At 42.0% G+C, this 17,500-nt stretch overlaps 1 protein-coding gene across 2 annotated transcripts in view; it reads right to left on the bottom strand.

Annotated features, from left to right (window-relative positions):
- LOC133609392 (disco-interacting protein 2 homolog C-like) overlaps positions 1–17,500 on the bottom strand; it is a 78,761-nt gene that overhangs the window by 3,077 nt on the left and 58,184 nt on the right. For both annotated transcript variants that reach the window (XM_061964944.1, XM_061964945.1), the window contains exons 26-36: positions 17,451–17,500; positions 17,158–17,391; positions 16,980–17,089; positions 16,778–16,908; positions 14,473–14,641; positions 14,230–14,400; positions 14,103–14,164; positions 10,094–10,151; positions 4,489–4,563; positions 4,239–4,413; positions 828–951 (exon numbers count right to left, since the gene is read on the bottom strand). The exon at positions 17,451–17,500 is cut by the window's right edge and continues 74 nt beyond it. In XM_061964944.1, the coding sequence (XP_061820928.1) occupies positions 828–951; positions 4,239–4,413; positions 4,489–4,563; positions 10,094–10,151; positions 14,103–14,164; positions 14,230–14,400; positions 14,473–14,641; positions 16,778–16,908; positions 16,980–17,089; positions 17,158–17,391; positions 17,451–17,500 (1,359 nt within the window). The remainder of the gene's footprint in view (positions 1–827; positions 952–4,238; positions 4,414–4,488; positions 4,564–10,093; positions 10,152–14,102; positions 14,165–14,229; positions 14,401–14,472; positions 14,642–16,777; positions 16,909–16,979; positions 17,090–17,157; positions 17,392–17,450) is intronic.

Below are 17,500 nucleotides of genomic sequence, written 5' to 3'. Positions count from 1 at the left end.
ATATATATATATATATATATACGGATATATATATTTACGCATATATATAAATACACATGCGTGTACATATACAAGTATATATACACACATACATATATACACACACACACACATACATACATTTATATAATCTATATACATATTTGCATATATATATACACACACACGAGTGAACTCGATACTCTATCTTAGTAAGGACTGTAAAAATAAAGTTAGCTGTTTACTGTATCAAAATCAATTGTGTCATAAATTGACCTCTTCAAGGCTGTCATTACCCAACCTTAAATATTCCACCCAGCCAAATGTGTTTTGCATTTTCCCATTATAAAATAGAAATAGAAAGATTTCCAGCGGTGAAAGTAAAATTAAATAATTGAATGCTGACTCATGACATTTTTACGAGCGGGTCCCTTTTGCATCCTTAGAATAAGTGTGTATAGTAAATTTTAAGGTTACACAAATGATAAAAGTAAGCACTACTGGGATGTGCGTCTGTAGCTTTAATGCTCATGAACTGTGTTTGTCTTCAAGAGATGCTATTGCAATTTTGACATAAAGACTGTACAATATGTCTCAACTATTATCACTTACTACACCCTCACTTTTAGGAGGAGGACAGCATAGCCATGTGAGCACTCACATTTTAAGAGCCCAGTCATGCTAGGTTAGTGAATTATCGGAAGAAAAACGAAAGGATAAAACTTAACTATAGCTGACTGATGGCTTCACTTTAAAGATGTGCTGCGAAGCCTTATTTATTTGCACCACATTTATGACACTAGGAAAACGGACAACTCCAAAGGCTATCGTTGAGTGACGGAACTCACCACTCCATGATGCTCTTGTGTGCGCGGATGACCGAGGTCTCGATGTCGATGGGGTGGTACCTCATACCCCGCAGCTCCATGGCCTCCTCCAGAGCGCCGACCACGAACAGAGCGTCATGTCTCTCTGCGACACACAGATGCTCTTATGTAGGCATAAATGTGCACACACGCTAAGACACACACTAGAATGTTTAGTGCAGGGATGTCCAAACCTTTTCTACTGAGGCTCGCACACTAAACAATGAAAGCATGCAGGGGCTTTCATTTTTGAATGTTAAAGGTCACGGGGACCCAAAAGGGTCTCAGTCACTGAAGTGTTAAAAATAGTTTTGTTTTTTTAACTTTCAACAATTAAATATCTATAAATCCACTTCAGATCTATCTTTTTTTCCCCCTTAAAACTCAACAGTGCGCCTAATGTACGGAATGATTCTGGTTTTGCTTACCGACCTCAAAGCTATTTTATTTGGTACATGGTGTAATGATAAGTGTGACCAGTAGATGGCAGTCAAACATAAGAGATACATGTAGACTGCAATATGACTCAAGTAAACACCACCAAAATGTTATATGTTCCATTGAAAATATAGAACATTACACATGGCGCTCAAAAATCTATCAACATGTTTTAGTAGGACTTTGGTAAGTTATGAAGCCGCACTGCCTGATGGATTGTACTGTGCTTCAACATAGGAGTATTATTATGGTGTGTGTATAAGGTAAGACATAATATCTAGCGTTTTGTTTCGCAATATTATGCAAAAACAACTTTTCTTACCTTCTGATGCCTGCTGATCTGTATTTGGGGTCTGCATAAGTCCTGAAAAATTGCGCACATCCGCCCTTGTAGTCCGTGCCGACACCGTAGTTGATAAGCTTCTTCTTTTTCTCTATCTTCTTGTTATGTGACATTCATACTCCGATGTTGCCATTTGTATTATAAAGTAGTGTAAAGTTCTTACTTATATCTGTCAGTAAACTCGCCATGAAAGCACTAAAACATACCGGTGTAGTGAGTTTAATTATTCACCCAGGAAATTTAGTTATTAGAGAGTTCCGGTCGGACGGTTTTTCACGGGACACATTTCCGGAGGATGAGGAGATGCTGCTCTGTTATTGATTGAAGTAAAGTCTGAATGTCATTAAAACAGTTAGCTCCATCTTTTGGCACTTTTTCCACTCCCGTCCTTGCACGCTACACCGCTACAACAAAGATGACGGGGAGAAGACGCTGCTGAAGGTGAGCCACGTAAATAAGACCGCCCACAAAACGGCGCATCCTGAAGCGACTGTCAGAAAGCAGCTTGAAGATGATCTGTAAAACATCATCTATGCAACAGTTTGACCAAAGAACCACCATTACATGTTATGTAGACCACAAGGAAGTCTTTTACATTTAGAAAAAATAATAATAAATGACCGATTGTAGCTGAGATGGGCTCCAGCGCCACCCGCCACCCCAAAGGGAATAAGCGGTAGAAAATGGATGGATGGATGGACTCCTTTAATAAGCCTTATAATCCGGTGCGCCTTATTAATGAAAAAAAGATCAAAAATAGACCATTCATCGACAGTGCGCCTTATAATCCGGTGCACTCTACCGTATTTTTCGGACTATAAGTCGCAGTTTTTTTCATAGTTTGGCCGGGGGTGCGACTTATACTCAGGAGCGACTTATGTGTGAAATTATTAACACATTAGCGTAAAATATCAAATAATATTATTTAGCTCATTCAAGTAAGAGACTAGACGTATAAGATTTCATGGGATTTAGCGATTAGGAGTGACAGATTGTTTGGTAAACGTATAGCATGTTCTCTATGTTATAGTTATTTGAATGACTCTTACCATAATATGTTACGTTAACATACCAGTTGGTTATTTATGCCTCATATAACGTACACTTATTCAGCCTGTTGTTCACTATTCTTTATTTAGTTTAAATTGCCTTTCAAATGTCTTTCTTGGTGTTGGCTTTTATCAAATACATTTCCCCAAAAAATGCGACTTATACTCCAGTGCGACTTATATATGTTTTTTCCCTTCTTTAATATGCATTTTTGGCCAGTGCGACTTATACTCCGGAGCGACTTATACTCCGAAAAATACGGTATATGGTCCGGAAAATACGGTAATTGGAGCCTTAAAAAGGTAAATCATTTATAACATTGATTTTGATTGATAACAATTTTTTATTTTAATAATTTTTAAATGATTTTTTAACAATGCAAAGTTCACTCATACAAGTGTTAAAAATAAGTCATAAATCATTGTATATTATTTTTACTTTCAACGCTTAAATATGTAGATCAATTTCAGATTTACCCTTCGATTATAAGTTCTGATTATTTTTTTTAGCAATGACAGTTTTAAAGTAAAAAACTGCTTCCATGACAGCTTTGTGTTATTAGTAGGGCTGTGAATCTTTGGGTGTCCCACGATTCGATTCAATATCGATTCTTGGGGTCACGATTCGATTCAAAATCGATTTTTTTCGATTCAACGCGATTCTCGATTCAAAAACCGATATTTTCCCGAATCAAAAGGATTGTCTATTCATTCAATACATAGGATTTCAGCAGGATCTACCCCAGTCTGCTGACATGCAAGCAGAGTAGTAGATTTTTGTAAAAAGCTTTTATAATTGTAAAGGACAATGTTTTATCAACTGATTGCAATAATGTACATTTGTTTTAACTATTAAATGAACCAAAAATATGACTTATCTTATCTTTGTGAAAATATTGGACACGGTGTGTTGTCAAGCTTATGAGATGCGATGCAAGTGTAAGCCACTGTGACACTATTGTTCTTTTTTATAAATGTCTAATGATAATGTCAATGAGGGATTTTTAATCACTGCTATGTTGAAATTGTAACTAAAATTGATACTGTTGTTGATAATATTCATTTTTGTTTCACTACTTTTGGTTTGTTCTGTGTCGTGTTTGTGTCTCCTCTCAATTGCTCTGTTTATTGCAGTTCTGAGTGTTGCTGGGTCGGGTTTGGTTTTGGAATTGGATTGCATTGTTATGGTATTGCTGTGTATTGTTTTGTTGGATTGATTGATTAATTAAAAAAAATAAAAAATGTAATAAATAAATAAATAAAAATCGATTTTTTAAAAAGGAGAATCGATTCTGAATCGCACAACATGAGAATCGCGATTCGAATTCGAATTGATTTTTTCCCACACCCCTAGTTATTAGTGTCAACATTGAAACTTTTTCTCCCCACATTTGACCTATTTGCACCTTAATTCCAATTTTCAATTTTTTTTTTGTAATAGTATTTTTTAAAAAGGGCCACAGGCCGTTAAAAAATTAGCTGTAAGGCGCAAATGGAACCCAGGCTGTACTTTGGACACCCCTGTTGTGGTGTGATCCAGTGATAAAAAGGGTCAACACTGACCTCCGTTGGCGTCAGTGAGCTCGGTGCGGCGGAGGAATCCCAGGTAGCCCGTCCTGGCCCAGACCGTCTGAGTGTCTCCAAAGCTGAGCCTGGAGTTGAAGTGGTCGGACTGGAGGACCTCCTCGCCGTAGCCGCTGTAGTAGCCGCTGCCGTTGTGAGCGCTGTGCACCCAAATCTGCCATGAAGAAGAAAAAGAGGAGTTTAGCGACAGTGAAGACGGGTCACATGACCCGCCGTGTCGTCTCAGGACCTCTCCCAGGTGCGAGTCCCCCAGAGGGCCTTTGGTTTCGGGGTTGGCGATGATGATGCGGACTCCAGGCAGGATCTGAAAGAATGAGGAAGACAGGGCTGTTGCCACGGTTACCGCCTCTTTAAGAGCGTGAAAGGGATGTGAAAGGCAGGATCACTTTGACTTCCTTCCACCGAGCGATCAATGAAGTCTCAGCATGAGTCAACACTGCCAGCGACACTTTATTAAGGATTTGCGAGCTCTCTGAAGTACTTCTGCTTCTTTTTAGCGGCGTAGATACTGCATCACTTCTACACTATAATATTATGGATACAGTGGAAACTCAATTTATGAGCCCCTCTATTTGCAAACTTTTCCATTTACCAACTTTGAGATGGAGTCAAATGTGCCTCGTTGTTCATTCATTTTGTTACGCACGCAACAGAGGATCTTTTGACTCAATTATTAGCTATTCATTTACCATTTCACCAAGCCAAGCATGTGTTCTTGTCTTACGTAAGGATTGTGAATGATAGACAGCACATCTTTTTGCAGTGTTTGTGAATTTCCAGTATGACTGATCTAATATTATGGTCAGAGTGCAGAAGCGTTACCACCTTGATGTCACTCTCGGAAAAGATGACATTTGGAGCGGGATATTGAAAATGTCTGACTGAATTTGTGGCATTTTGCGATGTTTAGACGGTGTTTTCACCATACATGCCAACCCTCCCGGATTTTCCGGGAGACTCCCGAAATTCAGCGCCTCTCCCGAAAACCTCCCGGGACAAATTTTCTCCCGAAAATCTCCCGAAATTCTGGCGGAGCTGGAGGCCACGCCCCCTCCAGCTCCATGCGGACCTTAGTGACGTGTTGACAGCCTGTTCACACGTCCGCTTTCCCACAATATAAACAGCTAATGATTGAGGGCGAGTTCTTGGTTTCTTATGTGGGTTTATTGTTAGGCAGTTTCATTAACGTCCTCCCAAAGCGGTAACAACACACAACAGCAGTCAAGTCTTGAAAGTCTTCGTCTACCGTAAAGCAGTTCGTCTGCCGTAAACAGCAATGTTGTGACACTTTTAAACAGGACAATACTGCCATCTACTGTACATGCATATGTGACCCACCCATAATGTGTCACATTTTTGTGTTGATTTATTTATTTTATTTTGTGGTTTGAATTCGTTTTTGGAGCTGTCATTACACATTTATCAGTATTCACATTGGTCAGTAGGGGGCAGTAGGGCGTTTCTTCCCAATTGAATGCTATCACCTGCAGACCGGAAGTGTCTTGTCATACTGATGAGCGCGACCAGTCTGTGAACAATTGAAACGTCCTGTGTGCTTTTTCCTCCTGTATAACAGGTTAGTTTTGGTGAATCAACTCACTGAATAATATCCATGTGATATTTATAAGTTTAAGTACACATTCTGAAGTGTTTGTGAGTTGTAGTTTGTATTTGTGAATGAATCCAATGCACAGCTGCAGTAATCAATACAAAAAGGCGACGTGAGTGCGCAATGTTTATATAGGAACTTCTGATCCTAATTCAGACTCCCAAATTAGAGCTCCCGTTTTCTTATTGATTTTATAATGTATATTTGTATAATGTGTGTGTTCTGAAATAGTGACAGAAAATAGAACAAGGATGGACAATTCAACCCTTAACTCAACAATGAGTAGATAAGTGTTATGTGTGTGTGTGTATGTGTAAATAAATGAACACTGAAATTCAAGTATTTCTTGATATATATATATATATTTATATGTAATAAAATATATATATATATATATATAGCTAGAATTCACTGAAAGTCAAGTATTTCTTATATATATATATCTTAACCACGCCCCCAACCACGCCCCCCGCCCAACCCCCGACCACGCCCCCCACCCCCCACCTCCCGAAATCGGAGGTCTCAAAGTTGGCAAGTATGGTTCTAATACTAATCAAATATCATCCCGGGGGCCATAGATAATTCATTCGAGGGCCGGATGTGGCCCGCGGGCCTTAAATTTGACACATAGGGCTTAATGGATACAATAAAACACAAATAAGCATATAAAGTCAACCTGTTGTTCCACTTTGCTACTTTAATAACGCAAGTATGGAATAATCGACAAAGCATGCTTTCATCGACGTCCCACTGGGGTGAGTTTTTCCTTGCCCGTATGTGGGCTTTGTACCGAGGATGTCGTTGTGGCTTGTGCAGCCCTTTGAGACACTTGTGATTTAGGGCTATATAAATAAAGATTGATTGATTGATTGATTGATTTGTGCTACAGCAAGGTTTAATTGTGATGAGACCTTTTGTGGAAAACAGACTTATTTCACAGCAGAGAAAAAGACACTACCTCTTCTTCTGCGGCACGAACAACACACACACTCCTCCTGTCCTTGTATTCTGCTTTTTTACTTTTTTTTTTGGAGCAATATTGCTGTTAAAGTTCAGGACTTTTGTGATTTCTGATTGTTTGTAAGGGCACCAAAGGGATTTCTGTGTGTGTTGGCAGAGCGGTGCATACAGCCCAGTTCAGCTTGTTAAGAGAAAGTTGCTCCAACACCTCCTTGTTATGTTTGATATACAGTACTGTATAGCACTTTGTTGTTTTCTAAATCCACAAGCCTTCACTAAAATATGGACTTTTGTCGAGGCTGGAACCAATTATTCATATTTACATTCTTTCTTATGGAGAAATTTGCTTCACTATACCAACTTTTCATTTTCCGAACCTCATTTAAGCACCAATTAACTTTGAACATGGAGGTTCCGCTGTATTACACACACAAATCCTACTGTAAGCCACTGAGGGTATGCTATGATATGCTGTGATGTAATACCCAGCACATTTTCTGTAATTGTGGTTGAATAAAAAGCGGTTATGTTAGCATGCTCGTAGCACACAGGAATCTGCACCTTTTCCAGGTTTTCCCATGATGGCGGAAAACACCATGGGTTTTTTGCTTGCCTGCTTCGAGTTCTTGACGAGGGGAAAAAAAACAAAAAAATCGAGCAGCTGGAGCAAGCAGACGGCGGCGACGTTTGCTTGCGTTCTATAAATAAAACTGACTTTCCTGGCCTTCTTTCTCTCTATGAATTTGTTGCTTAATTATCTTCACTTCTCTTAGCTTTCAAGCAAGCGTTTGTTCTTCGGGGGATGGATTAGTTTAGGAGCGCTTCAACTCTCAGTTCCTCAGTCATCTTGATCAGGGAGGGTGTGAAAAAAAAAAAAGATCAGTAAGGAACGCACTCCTTGCTACATTTTGTACCTTAAAAGATGCTCAAAGATCAATTTATGCTAGGCATCCTGAAGCGATTGTCAGAAAGCGGCTTGAAGATGATCTGTAAAACATCATCTATGAAACATTACATGTTATGTAGACCACAAGGAAGTCTTTTACATTGATAACAAAAAATATGACTTCTTTAATGCGCCTTATAATCTGGTGCGCTTTATTAATGAAAAAAACAGTGCACTTTATAATCTGGTGCGCTCTATGGTCCGTAAAATACGGTAATTGGAGCCTTAAAAAGGTAAATAATTTAAAACATTGATTTTGATTCATAACAATTTTTTATTTTAACATTATTTTTTAACAATGAAAAGTTCAGACTCATACAAGTGTTAAAAATAAGTCATATAATCATTGTATATTATAGTATACAAGTAAGCAGAGAGATGGCCTAAAAAAATTGTTTTTTTAAATTAATTCATCAAAAAAAAAAGTTAATTCGATTTTTGAAAATTATTAATGAATTTACTATCGACATAAATAAAAATTGGGATTTGGATGTGCTAAAAAACATTTTTTTAGCACCCCTAATTATTATATACCATATGATTGTTTGTAAAAATAACAATAAATACTTAAATATCACCTTGACTTAAGATTTCAGTGCAAGTTATCCATCAATTTGTACGTACAAATAACCAAATGCATAAGCAATTATATAATGAGGCGATTATACTTTTATATTCTTGCATTTATTGTTACAAGCGGCCCTCTGAGGGCAGCCATGACTGCCATGTGGCCCTTGATGAAAACAGGTTTGACAGCCCTGTGTTAGAGGGAGTGGTCTCCTGCTGGTGCCCAGACCGACCAGGACCAAACATGGTGAAACTGCATTTTAGTTTTATGCTCCTAAAATCTGGAATAGTCTTTCTGAAGACGTGAGACAGGCATCAATGTTGACAATGTTCAAATCCAGCCTGAAAACACTTATTTAATTGTGTATTTGATAGAGATGCGCGGTTTGCGGACACAACCGCGGAGTCCGCGGATTATCCGCGGGTCGGGCGGTTGAAATAAAAAAAAATTAGATTTTATCCGCGGGTCGGGCGGTTGAAATAAAAATAAAAAAAGATTTTAAATAGATTCAGGCGGGTGGCAGTTAAACCAATTCGGAAATATATATACATAGTTAAATGTTGCTACCCACATACGAAAAACGAGCAGGCACCTGCAGCACGCCACAACAGAAGAAGAAAAAAAAAAAAGATGGCAACGCCGGCAACAAACATGGTACGCGACAAACTAAAAAAGGGAATACTATAGACCAGGGAAAAAAAAGGCCAGAAAAGTTCAGCGTGGACTCGTTTTTATGAGGTTGTAAATCAGGATGATAGTAATGCTGGCTACGTGATTTGCAAGAGCTGCGACGCTGTTTATGTCTACGACAGTCACAAAACCGGGACATCTAACATGGTGCATCACATTTGTGCAAAACCCCGAACCTCCACAAACACCCTGAGCATGAGCAGTTTCGTCCGCCGTGATCCCAGAAGAGTGCCACAGGATGTTAAAACAAGATAGAACGCAGCTGCCTGCAGCAGTTTGAGTGGCGCGAGCGCGCTTGGAGGTGCGCCCAGCGCGGCTCCCAGATGATTGCGCACTGGTGTGCGTCTGGGCCGTGACAGCGTGGCACGCATTGGATGTCTCTGCTACATTGGATCAGTCTCCTTTCTTTAACAGGCAAAAGCTTTCTAACCTCACTAATGCCTTGCATCGTCTATATTAGATATATAACAACGGGTGGGTGCGGTTTTGATAAAATGTTAGTTCGGGTGGATGACGGATGAGTGACGACTTTTGTGATGCGGTTGCGGATGAAATAATTGCCTATCCGCGCATCTCTAGTATATGACAACTGAAAGTATTTTATCTACAGTATTTGATTGATTTTAATTTTAATTAATTATGATTGTATTTTCAGATTTTCGATTTTTGCCTTTTAATTTTCTGTAAAGCACTTTGTACAAATTGTGCTCAATAAATAAACTTGCCTAATACATAATAATACAAGCCTCATTAATACTTCCTTTTAATTGTATAATGTGAGGGCCAATGAGAAAACAGGCTGTGACGCACCACGCCGCTTGCTCACATATCCACAGCTGAACGAGGAGGACTCTAACTTGACTCAGCGAATGTGGGAGGACATGCGCTCCGGTCCAAGGACCAAAATAGACTCCTGACATTTCATCAGAACATGTTGCTGGGAGAAAAGAAATGACTGTATCGCTGGTTCCCTTGTAAAACCGCACTAAATCGCCTTGAAATAAATCCTGAGTGTCAACTCGAGTCCAACTACTGGAACCGGAACTGGAGGGTGTGCTCACCTTGCCGGACTCCATCAGAGGCAGACTGTGAGGAGAACCTCTCTCCACCAACCGTACCCTGAAACAAACAAAAAACACACATGCTAATATTAGAGGAATATCTTCCCACCTGTGAACTGTACGTTCTCATCTCTATGTGCAGGACATAACATGAATGTGTTTCCTGTCCTTGCAAATACACACACATTGTATCTCTTTTAGGTTCCGGAAGAAGAGGGAGCAGGATCGAGACGGAAGGAGAAGAATGTGTGTGTGCTTGGAACGTACCGTATTTTTCGGACTATAAGGCGCACTTAAAATCCTTTCATTTTCTCAAAACTCGACAGAGCGCCTTATAACTCGGTGCGCCTAATGTACGGAATAATTTCAATTGTGCTTACCGACCTCAAAGCTATTTTATTTAGAACATGGTGAAATGATAAGTGTGTCCAGTAGATGGCAGTCAAACATAAGAGATATGTGTAGTCTGCAATATGACTCAAGTAAACACCAACATTTTATATGTTCCATTGAAAATATAGAACATTATACACAGCGCTCAAAAATCCATCAAAATGTTTTAGTAGGACTTTGGTAAGCTATGAAGCCGCGCCGCTTGATGGATTGTACTGTGCTTCAACATAGGAGTATTATTATGGTGTGTGTGTAAGGTAAGACATATTATCTGGCGTTTTGTTTCGCAATATGATGCAAAACCAACTTTTCTTACCTTCTGATCTGTATTTGGGATCTGCATAAGTCCTGAAATTTGCGCGCTTCCGCCTTTGTAGTCTGTGGCGACACCTTAGTCGATAAGCTTCTTCTTTTTCTCTATCTTCTTGTTATGTGACATTCATCCTCCGCTGTTGCCATTTCTAATATAAAGTAGTGTAAAGTTCTTACTTATATCAGCCATGAAAGCACTAAAACATACCGGTGTAGTGAGTTTACATTATTCACCCAAGAAACTTTAGTTATTAGAGAGTTCCGGTCGGACGGCTTTTCACGGGACACATTTCTGGCGTTGTTGTTGCACTAGTGAGCCACGGATGAGGAGATGCTGCTCCGTTATTGATTGAAGTAAAGTCTGAATGTCATTCAAACAGTTAGCTCCATCTTTTGGCACTTCTTCCACTCCCGTCCTTGCACGCTACACCGCTGCAACAAAGATGACGGGGAGAAGACGCTGTCGAAAGTGAGCCACGTAAAAAAGACCGCCCACAAAACGGTGCATCCTGAAGCGACTGTCAGAAAGTGACTTGAAGATGATCTGTAAAACATCATCTATGCAACATTTTGACCAAAGAACCACCATTACATGTTATGTAGACCACAAGGAAGTCTTTTACATTTAGGAAGAAAAAAAAAAGACCCCTTTAATGCGCCCTATAATGACTAGACACGCTCTTTGTAGGGGTGTAACGGTACGTGTATTTGTATTGAACCGTTTCGGTACGGGGGTTCCAGTTCGGTTCGTAGGTGTACCAAACGAGTTTCCACACGGACATATTAAGTAGCGTAACGCACGTTGTGTAAACAATGCACACCGAGGCACAACACATGGCATGCTAGCGGCTAACGGGCTACGATAGACTGACCATACGTCCTCTTGTCACCGGACATGTCCTCTTTTGCGTAGCTGTCAGGGCGGAGTTTCTTAAATGCCTCAAATGTCCGGCATTTTGAGTTAGGATTGCGTGTATTTTCAGGGTTAAGAAGGTTAAAAACAAAACAAACTGTACGCGCAGCAGCATTGGTGAGGGAGGGGCAGAGACAGAGAGAGCGAGAGAGTTATGATAAACGCGCATGCGTCGCCAGGCTCTGCTTTTTATCCATAGATTTATCAGATCTAATTTTTTATTATCTATAGCAGGGCGGTACCTCTGGATTGGCAGACCGGGGTGGTGGTTCCTCTCTTTAAGAAGGGGAACCGGAGGGTGTGTTCCAACTATCGTGGGATCACACTCCTCAGCCTTCCCGGTAAGGTCTATTCAGGTGTACTGGAGAGGAGGCTACGCCGGATAGTCGAACCTCGGATTCAGGAGGAACAGTGTGGTTTTCGCCCTGGTCGTGGAACTGTGGACCAGCTCTATACTCTCGGCAGGGTCCTTGAGGGTGCATGGGAGTTTGCCCAACCAGTCTACATGTGCTTTGTGGACTTGGAGAAGGCATTTGACCGTGTCCCTCGGGAGGTCCTGTGGGGAGTGCTCAGAGTATGGGGTATCGGACTGTCTGATTGTGGCAGTCCGTTCCCTGTATGATCAGTGTCAGAGCTTGGTCCGCATTGCCGGCAGTAAGTCGGACACGTTTCCAGTGAGGGTTGGACTCCGCCAAGGCTGCCCTTTGTCACCGATTCTGTTCATAACTTTTATGGACAGAATTTCTAGGCGCAGTCAAGGCGTTGAGGGGATCCGGTTTGGTGGCTGCAGGATTAGGTCTCTGCTTTTTGCAGATGATGTGGTCCTGATGGCTTCATCTGGCCAGGATCTTCAGCTCTCACTGGATCGGTTCGCAGCCGAGTGTGAAGCGACTGGGATGAGAATCAGCACCTCCAAGTCCGAGTCCATGGTTCAAGGGTGGAGTGCCATCTCCGGGTTGGGGAGGAGACCCTGCCCCAAGTGGAGGAGTTCAAGTACCTAGGAGTCTTGTTCACGAGTGAGGGAAGAGTGGATCGTGAGATCGACAGGCGGATCGGTGCGGCGTCTTCAGTAATGCGGACGCTGTATCGATCCGTTGTGGTGAAGAAGGAGCTGAGCCGGAAGGCAAAGCTCTCAATTTACCGGTCGATCTACGTTCCCATCCTTACCTATGGTCATGAGGTTTGGGTTATGACCGAAAGGACAAGATCACGGGTACAGGCGGCCGAAATGAGTTTCCTCCGCCGGGTGGCGGGGCTCTCCCTTAGAGATAGGGTGAGAAGCTCTGCCATCCGGGTGGAGCTCAAAGTAAAGCCGCTGCTCCTCCACATCGAGAGGAGCCAGATGAGGTGGTTCGGGCATCTGGTCAGGATGCCACCCGAACGCCTCCCTCGGGAGGTGTTTAGGGCACGTCCAACCGGTAGGAGGCCACGGGGAAGACCCAGGACACGTTGGGAAGACTATGTCTCCCGGCTGGCCAGGGAACGCCTCGGGATCCCCCGGGAGGAGCTGGACGAAGTGGCTGGGGAGAGGAAAGTCTGGGCTTCTCTGCTTGGGTTGCTGCCCCCACGACCCGACCTCGGATAAGCGGAAGAAGATGGATGGATGGATGGATGGATAGCAGGGGTGTCAAAAGTGTGCCCCGGAGGCCATTTGTGGCCTACAGCTAATGTTTTAAAGGCTCACGGCACATTCTAAAAATACTATTAAAATTAACAAAAACATAACAAAAGTGAAATAAAAAAGCTTAAAGGTGAAATGTAATTTAGAAAAAGTTGCAATGTTGACTAATAAAACAAAGCTGGTTTTTTTTCTTTCAAACTGTCATTGCTCAAAACATAATATTGAATCAAAATCAATGTTACTATGAATTATTGACCTATCCAAGGTTCCCATTATTTCACATCAAATATTCCACTAAGAAAAATATTTTTGGTGGAAGATTTTGCAAATTTGGTAAATAAATAACCCAAAAATTAATATTTTGTTGTTTTGAAAATGAACCGAACCGTGACTTCTAAACCGAGGTACGTATCGAACCGAAATTTTTGTGTACCGTTACACCCCTAGCTATTCGGCAGTGCGCCTTATAATCCGGTGCGCCCTATGGTCCGGAAAATACGGTACGCTAAGTTAACTTTCAGTTTTGATCCCTGTAAAGACAAGCAAGCAAGAGGGAGAAAAGCAGGAAGGAGGCGACTATTTTAGAGATTGCTCCGGTTCTCTTCCTCCTTTTTTGTAGAGTAAATTGTTAAGCTTAGTCACCTCTCATCATTTTACACAGCCTTAGAGCAAAGTGATCTGGGTGGGCTCTTCCCTCATAAAAGGGAGGGTTCTAATACCAACAACATGTTAGCATCATTGGGAGCATAAGGTGAGGTGACGTCGCAGACCTGTCGTGGCGCAGCGCCCTCATGTCCACATAGACCGTGGTGGGGTCTGGTCCTGAGGTTCCCTACGGACAATCACAGTACAGTGAAGACCCAAACACATGCACTGATGCTTCAGCGACGTGTTTACCTGCAAACAAATAGCCAGGTTGACCCTGCAGCCGAACGCCGTGCTGACTGAACGCGGGTGAAGGCCGAGATCTTTGAAGAGTTTGGAGAAGGAATGCGTCAGGGACATCCTGGGCCTCTCCTCGGCCACCACCACGCAGGCCCGAACGCGGGACAGGTCTAGACCGCGAGCCTGCGCGAGAGAACCGACAAGTCACGCGCGGATTGGTTCGGATCCTGGCGCCTAAACGAGCAAGCCCCTCACCTTGAGGGCCTCGGTCTGCAGGCCGAGGCCTTTGGTGCACAGCTCCATGACGCTGTAGGAGCAGAAGGTGTCTCGCACCCTCAGCTGGCTGACGGCCAGCAGCCACAGCGCCGGGTTGGACTCCAGCTCCACCGGCGGGATGAGGATGGACTGATGGCCCGAGTAAACGCTGCAGACACACACGTTCAAACGGTTCCACGCGGCCGAAAAGAACATTCATCACTTCTATTAAAGGAGCAGAGCCTCTCACGGTCATACTTCATGAAAGTGGTTATTAGTGAGTCATTCTCATTAGAGGGGGCGGGACGAGACCATCTTTCAGCTGAAGTGATTTGCAGTCTGATTTATTTCTGCTGGCCAAGTTTAGATTTCATTAGCAGCTCATTTAAAACAAGGCAGACGTCACGACGCCATCAAGTATTTCTTTATCTTTGAATAGTCAACAAATGAAAAAATCATGACCAGGGATTCAATTTAAAGGCGAACTGCACTTTTACTGGAATGTTGCCTATCATTCACATTTCACTATCTTTATGAGACAAGAGCCCAAGTGTAATTATTTTTTTAATACATTCTAACTAGGGATGTCCTATAATGGCTTTTTTTCGATATCCGATATTCCGATATTGTCCAACTCTTTAATTACCGATACCGATATCAACCGATACCGATATATACAGTCGTGGAATTAACACATTATTATGCCTAATTTGGACAGGCAGGTATGGTGAAGATAAGGTCCTTTTTTAAAAAAATTAATAAAATAAAATAAGATAAATAAATTTAAAAAAAATTCTTGAATAAAAAAGAAAGTAAAACAATATAAAAACAGCTACATAGAAACTAGTAATTAATGAAAATTAGTAAAATTAAGTGTTAAAGGTTAGTACTATTAGTGGACCAGCAGCACGCACAATGACTGTATTGATCTATATTGATATATAATGCAGGAACCAGAATATTAATAACAGAAAGAAACCACTCTTTTGTGTGAATGAGTGTGAATGGGGGAGGGAGGTTTTTTGGGTTGGTGCACTAATTGTAAGTGTATCTTGTGTTTTTATGTTGATTTTATTAAAAAAAAGAAACAAAAAAAACACCCAAAAAAACGATACCGATAATAAAAAAAAACAATACCGATCATTTCCGATATTACATTTTAAAGCATTTATCAGCCAATAATATCGGCGGACCGATATTATCGGACATCGCTATTTCTAACTCGTAAATAAACGCTAGCAAGAGTCAGCCAAAAACGGAGGTAACGGTATTCGCTCTATTCCGCTTATAAAGCACTCTTCAAAATAGCCCCCCTTTGCTCTGATTACGGCTTTGCACACTCTTGGCATTCTCTCCATGAGCTTCGAGCACACCTGTGAAGTGAAAACCATTTCAGGTGACTACCTCTTGAAGCTCATTGAGAGAATGCCAAGAGTGTGCAAAGCAGTAATCAGAGCAAAGGGTGGTATATTTTGAAGAAACGAGAATATAAAACATGTTTTACAAGTACCGTATTTTTCGGACTATAAGTCGCAGTTTTTTTTCATAGTTTGGCCGGGGGTGCGACTTATACTCAGGAGCGACTTATGTGTGAAATTATTAACACATTAGCGTAAAATATCAAATAATATTATTTAGCTCATTCACGTAAGAGACTAGACGTATAAGATTTCATGGGATTTAGCGATTAGGAGTGACAGATTGTTTGATAAACGTATAGCATGTTCTATATGTTATAGTTATTTGAATGACTCTTACCATAATATGTTACGTTAACATACCAGTTGGTTATTTATGCCTCATATAACGTACACTTATTCAGCCTGTTTTTCACTATTCTTTATTTATTTTAAATTGCCTTTCAAATGTCTATTCTTGGTGTTGGATTTTATCAAATACATTTCTCCCAAAAATGCGACTTATACTCCAGTGCGATTTATATATGTTTTATTCCTTCTTTATTATGCATTTTCGGCCAGTGCGACTTATACTCCGAAAAACACGGTACATAACTCCACATGTGTTCGTTCATAGATTTGATGTGACAATCTACAATGTAAATAGTCATGAATATAAAGAAAACACATTGAAAGAGAAGGTGTGTCCAAACTTTTGGCCTGTACTGTATGTTCTCGTCTCACATAGGCATTGAGAATGAGGCAAAATTCCCAAAAAAGTGCAGTTCCGTTAACCTTGAACTGTACGATCATTTCAGCCAATCACAAGCCTGAGGAAAGTTTTCCCAGGAAACGTCACAATAACAACAACAGATACAGAAGATAAGCCGACCAAATAAATTGTCAACCTGCAGAGACACCAGAGGACGAAGCCCAGGCCGCAGTACGGGTCGAGGCAGATGGCCACCTCCCTGGAGGGGTAGAGCTCACACTGCAGCTTTACCGAGCGACAGAACGCTCCCACGGCATTATGGGACATCTGCAAAGCGGAGGACGGACGATGACAAACAAGGCGGACTGGGAACATTTTAGGGTGTGTTCTGAGCGGACCTGAACGCCGGCCAGCATGCCGGTCGTGGACACGCTGAAGTCCAGATACGCCAAACCGTCGGGGTTGGTGGGTTTGTACAGAGCTGGGGGCTTCTTCTTCGGCAGGTCATCTGCAGACCACAGAGTGACGGTTTGCTGAGCTCGACTAAACTCTGTTCAGGTACACAAGGAAGGCTACCTGTGTCCAGGACAGGCGGCCAGTTCCTGATGTCCACCGTCGCCGTGGCCTCCTTGGAGCGCAGCAGCTTGCAGATGACGGCCGTGGTCATCACGCACGCCGAGTGACTCACCTCCACGATCATCTTGACGGTGGGCAGCGTGGTGGAGATGTTCTGCGGGTGCGGCGGCCGCACCGTGATGGGCACGCAGCCGGCGTACAGGCTGCCGTAGAAGGCGGCGATCAGGTCGATACCTGCGAGGGAGGCGGGGGTCAGCGCTCATAAATGAGGCGGGAAGAGAGCACGCACAGACCTGGTGGGTAGACCAGAGCCACGTGGTCTCCTTCCTGCAGGCCACCTCGC

Source organism: Nerophis lumbriciformis, linkage group LG07 (assembly GCF_033978685.3).
Source record: "Nerophis lumbriciformis linkage group LG07, RoL_Nlum_v2.1, whole genome shotgun sequence".
NCBI classification, from domain to species: Eukaryota; Metazoa; Chordata; class Actinopteri; order Syngnathiformes; family Syngnathidae; genus Nerophis; species Nerophis lumbriciformis.
Note: the sequence above shows the minus strand (reverse complement) of the source record. Positions and strands in the feature narration are given on the sequence as shown.